Source organism: Triturus cristatus, chromosome 9 (genome assembly GCF_964204655.1).
Source record: "Triturus cristatus chromosome 9, aTriCri1.1, whole genome shotgun sequence".
Classification (NCBI taxonomy): domain Eukaryota; kingdom Metazoa; phylum Chordata; class Amphibia; order Caudata; family Salamandridae; genus Triturus; species Triturus cristatus.
Genome location: NC_140592.1, coordinates 633304575 through 633312950, shown reverse-complemented (window position 1 = coordinate 633312950; position 8376 = coordinate 633304575). Strand labels below are relative to the sequence as shown.

Sequence of the window (8376 nt, the reverse complement as noted above, 5' to 3'; positions counted from 1 at the left end):
CAGATCACATTCTGTCACCAATTCAAGCTGGTTTCCTCCCAAAGCCAAAGACACGTACCTCTAACCAGGTTTTTAGACTTGCTCTGCTCTATTGACACATGTGGAACAGACTAGATGTTTACTTCATACAAGCCACCGTGATTATTTTACAGATATTATTCATAGGACATTTTCCTTCCACATATTTTCCAAGTCACAAACAATAGTTAAGGATGGATAAAAAGCATTATGGTAACTCAGACGTACTGAACATAGAAAACTTTACCTCCACTGGACTCTTTTGCCAAGACACGAACTTTGACACCATACCAAACATAAGCAGGGGCAGGTCCTTTTTTATAAATATTATTTTTTCTTTATCTCTATTCTCTTATTTCTCTCTTCTCTGTATTTCATAGACTATTTGTAGATTATTCATTAGTGTACGGTATCTTGTATCATTCAGTGCGCTGTAATCCACGCTTCTCGTATATCGCTTGTGTATATACCTAATGTTCATCATTCTGCAGAAGTTATGTTTCTACTCAACTGATGTATCACATCAATTTATACCACTGTACACCGTATACCGTTCTTTTGTGTTCTTCTATTTGAAAATACCTAATAAAATAATTTGAAATGAAAATGTGCACTCTTGCTGAAACAAAAGATATATGTAGCCTTCGCAGATCTAAGGCTGCGTTTGATCTTGAACCCCATGAGAATCTTTGGCGAGTGGGTGCCAGGGCCGGACTGGGAACAGAATCCTGCCCTGGCAAACTGCTTGGCTGCCCCCCCTGGAGTGAGGGGGGGTGCAGCAGAGCAGTTTGCGAGGGCCGATTTTGTTACAGGGGGCCGATATTGTCAACCCCCGGTAACAAAAACGGCCCCCCAGTGGCCCAAAACCGGCCCCCACCCTAGCGGCCCACCGGGGAAATGCCCGGTGCCCGCTATGGCCAGTCCGGCCCTGGTGGGTGCTCCGGGTGCTTTTCAGGGCCGTTCCTGCGACGGAACGCCCCCCCCTGCGTGGAAACCCCACATGAAACCTGACGCAGGTTTCATGTGGCACAGGGCTTTACACCGTGACGCATCTCCATCGATGCGTCACAATGTAAATAGAGCGCAACGTGGCGCAGGGTTTACGCCGCCGCTACGTCACAAAAGTGACGCAAAGGCAGCGTAAAAGTGGCGCAACTCCAACATAGATCTGCCCCATTTTATTTTGAGTAAGTTCTGCAAAATCTGGAAGGTTTGGGGGCGGGGTTGAGAGGTAGATATTCTGTGTAAGGAAATAAGACATTTTAATTCTTCCATCCCAAGAAATAATCTCTTGGCTACGTTTAGTGCTTGTGTGATCCTCTTGTTAATTTTGAGTTTGAAGAAAAATGGGTTCTTCCTCTTCGAGCATTGTTACCATTGGTGTCATGGTCTGCCAGCATCCCACTTCTCTTCTCATAGTGATTCTTGATCTGCACTTGCTTCTTACCTATTCATCTCCTTCTATGATGCGCACGCTACATTTAACAAAAAGAAGGCTTTGAGGTCCTCGAATTAAGATATCGATGCTATGAAGTCATTCTGATGAAGTCTAGAGAGAACGAGGCTCTGTTCCTGGGGTTTGTTTTTGGTGCCTTTCAAAGGATTTGTGGTTTTCTTGTTGATATCTTTACTATTGTAGGATGTGGACCAACTGTTCAATTAAAAAGAGCAGATATTTCTCTGGCCCTCTACTTTCAACCCCTCTTGAGCTTTAATGTCCAGGCAAACAAGTTTAACATCTCTTCTTCTTCATCTGGGAGGTGGTTGCAAAAAATAAATAACAGATAAGGATACATCAATGATGCTTTATTTGTCACAACACAATTACAACACAAATTTGATATTTTCCTTTGTTACATAAATAATCCACATACTGCTTGACACAAACTTTGACTGCCTCCTTCGCTTCCTATATCTGAGCCCCCTTAATCCTGCAATGTGAAAGGCTGCCTCCCTGGCATTCTGTAAAATATATTATGATGGGACAATGTTTTCTCTATACCACGCTGCCTTTTAGGTTTCTGTACACCACACAGGGAAGAGGTTATTTCAAACCAGCTGAGGTACCCAGCTGCCTCTGTCCTATAGTAAAAAAATCTGTCCTAATCCCTTGGGATTTCTGAACCCCCACTGGCCTTCACTTAAATATGGCTATCTTAATCCATTGCCTGCACCCCCTCGGTTTGTCCTACTTTGACAACGAGGGAGCTTGATCCCTGTCAAACTCTGACTTTCTTCTGCCATACAGAATAAAGTGGCTGTCACCATTTCATTCCATTTAAACTTTCCCAATGTCTTATGCTGAACATAAATTGCTTCATCCTGCTGTCTCATGGTAAACATAAGTTGCTTCATCCCACTGAAAATATCTGTTGTACAATGAAAGGTTTCCCTCAATTCCCCACACTGTAAAAGCATTTCTGTCTGTCGATAGAACTGTGGTGCCCTGTCATGCTAGAGTGTCACCTTGCATCCATTTACCTCAATATTTATTCTACTCACTGCCTCACAATTCTCAGCCATCTCTGCCTGGAGTAATACTAAATCAAATTGGCTAACCTTCAAGATTGCTTGTTATCCACAATGATGTGGATGAGTTCTTATATCACAAGAACTCCCATCTAGGTAACCAATGAGAGGAACTGTAATGCTGCTAAGTGTTTTAGTTTGTCAATCCAGTGTGTGGTCATAACCAAAAGGAAAGAGTTGTTCCTAGTGTTCAATTTGTAAAGTGAATATAAGTTATGGGGTACAAAAGTGCTTTTTTCCTGAGAAATGTTGGCATTGCCAAATACTAAGGCTGTCTTGTTTTGATTCTACCTCATGCATCTTTCTTCCAACACTGTGTGCTTCCTGTCTCTTTATCTCACTTTCTCATGTTATTTTTGTTCTTGTTTTCATCCTTTGTCACTTTTGTACTATTTTCCTTTTTAACTTTTCTGTCTTTCTCTCTTGCCCTGAGCCAAAGGCGGATGAAATAAAATAAGGCCTGATTCACAAAGGTAATTTACACTTTTGAGTAAGTTTACACTTTGTTGTAAGCTTACTACTTTTGGTATTCACAAACTCAGAGGGTAAACTTTCTACAAAAGTGTATATTTACATGTCTCCACCCCGGGAGTAATGCAATTGACTTACTCTTGTATGGATGGGTGATGTCTCTCCCTAAATCCCTTCCTGTCCCTCCCTAAACTCCTTTTGACTCCTTCCTAATTCAAACCCCTTTAGATGTAAGTCAGCACTTCTTTCTAGCCAATCGCCTGTGCCCATCACACATTTAATTTAAAATCTCTTCTTACATGTGCAGAGAGTCCACAGTCGGGTGAAGAACACAGCAGATATGAGTTTAGGCAAAACTTAGACTTTCTATTATCTTTTGTGCTTTGTAGCACTACAAAACATGCTACAAAGTGCAGTTTGTGACTCTGGCCCATGATGTTGTAAGCCTTATCCTGGCAGTTACTTGTTTTCATGTCTTGGTTTTATACCATGAATTTGTTGTTTCCAGGCCTTGGTGTGATGTGGATGGTTCTCTTTTTTACATGATTTTGTATAAGGCAGACAAGGTGTTTACAGGCCTTGGCCTTGATCTGATGTCATTGTTTTAAAGCCTAGGATCTGTACCCCAAATATATTCCTTTCAGCCCTTATCTTTTTAATGAAAACAAGTTGCTTTCAGGCATTAGCTTTGAAAAACTGAATGGAATTTGTTCAAAAGTGGGATTTGAACTAGTAAATATTTATTTTCTATATTTGGCTTTGCTTATTGGACGAGACATGTTCAGTCCTTGTTTTTGTACCAGATATAAACTGTTTTCCCGACAACTCTTCAAGTCACGTATGAGTTGTTTTCAGGTTATGGCTTTGTCAAAGTATCATGCAGTTTCTGGGCTTGTTTTTGCCCAGAATACAGATTTTTTTAATTTTTGCGTTGTACAATTTGTCTCCAGGTATTGGCTATGTCCTGTTGGTGAGGTTTTCAGACTTGGCTATAAATATATGATACATTGCTTGCAGGCCTTGACGGTGTATTGCGAAAAACTGTTTTGATGCACCAACACAGGTTTTATGCCCGTGATGTATACGTGTAACAAAGCACTTTCAAACCAACAATTTAACATTGTTCTGGGTACAAGTGGTTTACAGGCCTTCACTTCGACCAAAGACATTCAGGTTGCAGGTCTTGAATTGTTGAGAGGACAGCTTTGAAACTGTATGATGGACAAGTTATTTACATTGGTTGGCTTTCTAGTAGCATGTGTTCTTCAAGCTTTGTCTGTGCCGCAGAAGTTGAGCAGTTGCTTTACCTTTGTACAGGGGATGATTATCTAGAGGTATTTGATTTTTAACAGGCAAAAGTCAATTTCCAAAGAACACTTTTCCCCACATTCAGCAAGTCCATAAAACAGTATTCAACAGTGAAAGAAAACAGACACAAACATCTAGACACCGACACTAATACTACCATCTCCTCCTCTAAGACATTCCAGGCATAAGCCTTTCTCCTATTTGTAAAAATAACAAACAAGTTTACTCATTACCACATCACTGATAACACTTTTTGCCAGCGTCACTGGCCTATTTAATTTAAAGATCCTTTCTCATTCAATCTTAACTGGCCTCACCCAAGTCAACAGAGCCTATTTAATCTTAACCTTGCTGAACTTCTATTCTTTAAGAGACCAATGCATATATATTTTTAATAAATGACAGATAATTAGGTGGCACCACACACATACCCACATTGGTTGGCTAATGCATGCCTTATTCTTTCCTACACTACAGGCTATCTGTATTTCTACAGAGTATTTCATTGGCTCTTAGGCTTTCTGCCACACACTGCTTTCAATATTTTTCCATTTTCTTTATTTGGTAGTTGTACATATTTAAATTAGATTTCAGTCATATACACAATACTGAGACCACTGACATCAGAGAAGTTTCAACTAAAGGAATTCAGGTGCATTATTTCAAATCAGTGGGTGATCATTTTGCGTGTCTCATACACACCAATTGAATATCCGCTATTCTCACACCACTTGTTTTCCATTCCCATTGAGTCTCACTTCAGTCACAAGTTCTTGTTCGCCAACACTCTCACAACATTGAACTCTTTAGGAATCTTTAATAACATGATTTATGACCAGCTTATCCTTTCACTTTACGAAGGAATATCTTGGTGAACGACTGTCGCACTGTAGGTTCCTGTAGGGCGATTTCAGTCTGTCACCAAGAGCAGCTCCCATGCAATTGGCCCTCATTTCCTCTTGGCACTCTTCCAGCTGATGGGTTTCCTGGTTGTCAGCATGAGGAGTCTGGTGGCCGAAAGGGCACTCTGCAGCTGTCTTGTTTGATAGGGTCTTTGGGTGTTTGAGCTTTACTCGTTGGTCTGCAGGACAGCTGGCAGCATAGCAGTGACCGAATGTGCCGGAAGACAGTCTTTCTGAAAATAATGAAGATCCAGGGGTCAACAATGGGGTTCGTAGCATTGAAGCGGAAAGCACTCAGGTCGCCATGTTCACTGTTATCGGGATCAATGGCATTGATGAAGCCACGGATCTGTAGGAAGAGAATACTTGAATTAATTCAATACTTCTTTAAGATCAATAAACTACCCTAATAATGGCAAAGCAAAGAAATTACATTGTGTCTGGTTACACATGAATAATACCTGTCCTAAGCAATTAGTGGTTAAGCTAAGGTAATAATATTAATAGGGTCCATTTTGTCTCTAATGGATTACCTTTAACCATGCAAACATAGCCTGTATGCTACTTTGTATTAGTTTATGGTGTGCGCTTTTAACTAGGCATGGGAGTATAATTCTGCTTAGCTCGCAGAGTTTGTGGAGTTTTTCCCTCTTTGCACTCCGCAAAGCAGGGTTTTTTCCTTGCTCATGCTCGCCAACGTTAAGTTGGCAAGCACGAGCAAGAAAATATTACTCCAGACTACCTCCCAGTGAGATTTTTCAACACTTGCAGTCATGGATGGCAGTTACTGGTCGCGTTGAGAAACCTGTTCGCATCAAGGAAGCTGTTACTCGAGTGGAACATCTATCAATTCAATTCAATTTATTTATTATGTTTTGGCTCTCAAAAGAGGGCCACATAGAAGTTTACAATGATAAAAGCAGAAGACAAGTACATATCAAGATTATGACATTTGAGAAACATATTTAAGTACAAAAATAACATACAATGACAGATCTACAGCAGGAAGCAATGTCAAACATCTCCAGAGGCATGTTAATAAATAGCTAAAAAACCTTTAAAAAAGTTAAAAATATAGAAACAGAACATTTCATTAGGAGGCCAATAAAGTGCTTGGAGAAAGCCGTTCAAAGTGGAAATGCCCAGACGGATACAAATAGGTTTTAACCATCTGAGACGCAATATACGGAGCGCAGGGCAGGTCAATAAAACATGCATACAATCCTGGGTACTCAGTTTACATAAATTGCACATAGGAGAAGAACCGTACCATTTGGATAAAAGTAGATTTAAAGGTACTAGGTCGTAACGTAAAAGAAACCAGAATCTACGAATACCATGCGGCAAGTTCCATGTGACATAGGGTTGGGCCAACTTCATCACATAAGAATTAAGGAGAAGGTCTACATCCCTTTTTTCACAGATTAACTTCTTATCAGACTGAAAACATAGTTCCCACGAGGCCTGTTTTAATACGAGTTTTAACTGTAAGGGAGAATACAAAAACAAGGTGTTTTCATCTAATTTTAGAAGGGTTACGGCTTTTCTAAAATTCCTTACAAGTTGTGAAAACTCTTTGAAATTACCCAGTAATTCACTTCTGAGGAGAGCTCTCATCGTCCCTAGTTCAGCTCTAGCCAGGCAGGCCACCCATTTTACTAGGGCACATAGTCCCTGTACCCAACTGCTCCTGAGACCGAAATCGAGCCTACAAGCGGCCAAAGAGCACGCAGTATTCAGAGAAGATAGGGATCTTAAGAGTTTCCCCTCAATCTTATGGCAAAAGTCCCAATATTTCACCTCTATAAGTTCTATACCATACAGTATCGTTGCGGGGATTTTAGACCTGTACACCTCCAGTAAACACGAAAAGTGCCTTTTCCCCGTAGCCTGATAGAGGGAGTTTAAACCTTTGCCATGGGCGAGGGCTTTGCGTGAACTATGCTCAATATGGGGCCTCTCACTCAAGTTAGCCGTGATAATTTTCCCCAGGAAGGTATAGGAGTTAACAACCTCCAGTTTTTGGCCGCCGATATACCATCCAAAATTTACAGATCGGCACTTCTTCTTACCGGCTATGCACATAACTTTACTTTTAGATATATTAATCTTCATGCAATGGGCAGCAGCAAAAACATGAAGGGCATGTAGCCGATTTGTAAGTCCTTTAGGAGTCAAGTCTAGAATAAGGACGTCATCGGCATACATCAAGCAGGATATTGGGGTCCCCCCCATCACCGGAGCAATACCCTCACTGGCAGACAAGGCGGCGGGTAGGTCTACAGTATATAAGGAGAACAAAAGGGGAGCCAATAAACAGCCTTGTTTAAGGCCATTCAAGGACGAAATTTGATGGGAGAGCCCCCTTTCGCCCCCTTGCAAGACACTACACCAAGTCTCTGTATGGAGAGTCCGAACAAGCTCCAATAGATAAGCTGGAACACCAAGAGCTGCCAATTTTCTCCACAGCGTTCTACGACCACAGCGTTCTACGAGAGTGGAACATCTATTTGAGTGGCAGAAAGAAGCAGCACCCTCTTGCGTTGCGCATGTTGGCGTTCGCGCTGATTTTCCAGCACAGGACAAACAGCCAGCTCTAAAAATCCATGTGAGCGGCGTGCCCTAACGCACTCTGCCGCTTGCAGAACTCCGCATAGCATGGTGGAGTTTTTTGGTCACTTCACTGAGTTCCACATATGGGAACTCAGCGAACTCCACCCAGGCCTACTTTTAACCTAAATAAAAATAGTAATAATATTTATTTTGTGCATAGTTATATGACAGAAATGCTGCATTTTAAGGTCATGTAGCAAGGTGTTGTAATTCATATTTGCTTTCTTAACTCATCAGTACCCATGCTAACACTGGTTAAAATTGACAGGTACCAGAATTTCATTTAAATTAGTTCATGTCTCAGTCTTTATCCTTATAACAGCAAACTTGCCACTCCAGCCGTGGCCTATTGCTTTAATATAATACTACCCGATCCGGTAACAAACTAAACAATGTTTTTTCATTTTAATGCACAACCAAAATGAAAATATAATACTACAATGCAATATGACTATCTAAAAATGTAATGTAACTTGCATCAAAAATGCTATAATGAATACACAGTATTACGTACAATGATAAACGCATTTTTGTA

General features: G+C 40.9%; 1 protein-coding gene across 1 annotated transcript in view; it reads right to left on the bottom strand.

Annotated features, from left to right (window-relative positions):
* Nucleotides 1–1803: 1803 nt before the first annotated feature.
* Nucleotides 1804–8376, bottom strand: part of PTGIR (prostaglandin I2 receptor) — a 210343-nt gene continuing 203770 nt past the window's right edge. The window contains exon 2 of the mRNA XM_085625668.1: nucleotides 1804–5577. Coding sequence (XP_085481794.1) covers nucleotides 5320–5577 — 258 coding nt within the window. The 3' untranslated portion in view covers nucleotides 1804–5319. The remainder of the gene's footprint in view (nucleotides 5578–8376) is intronic.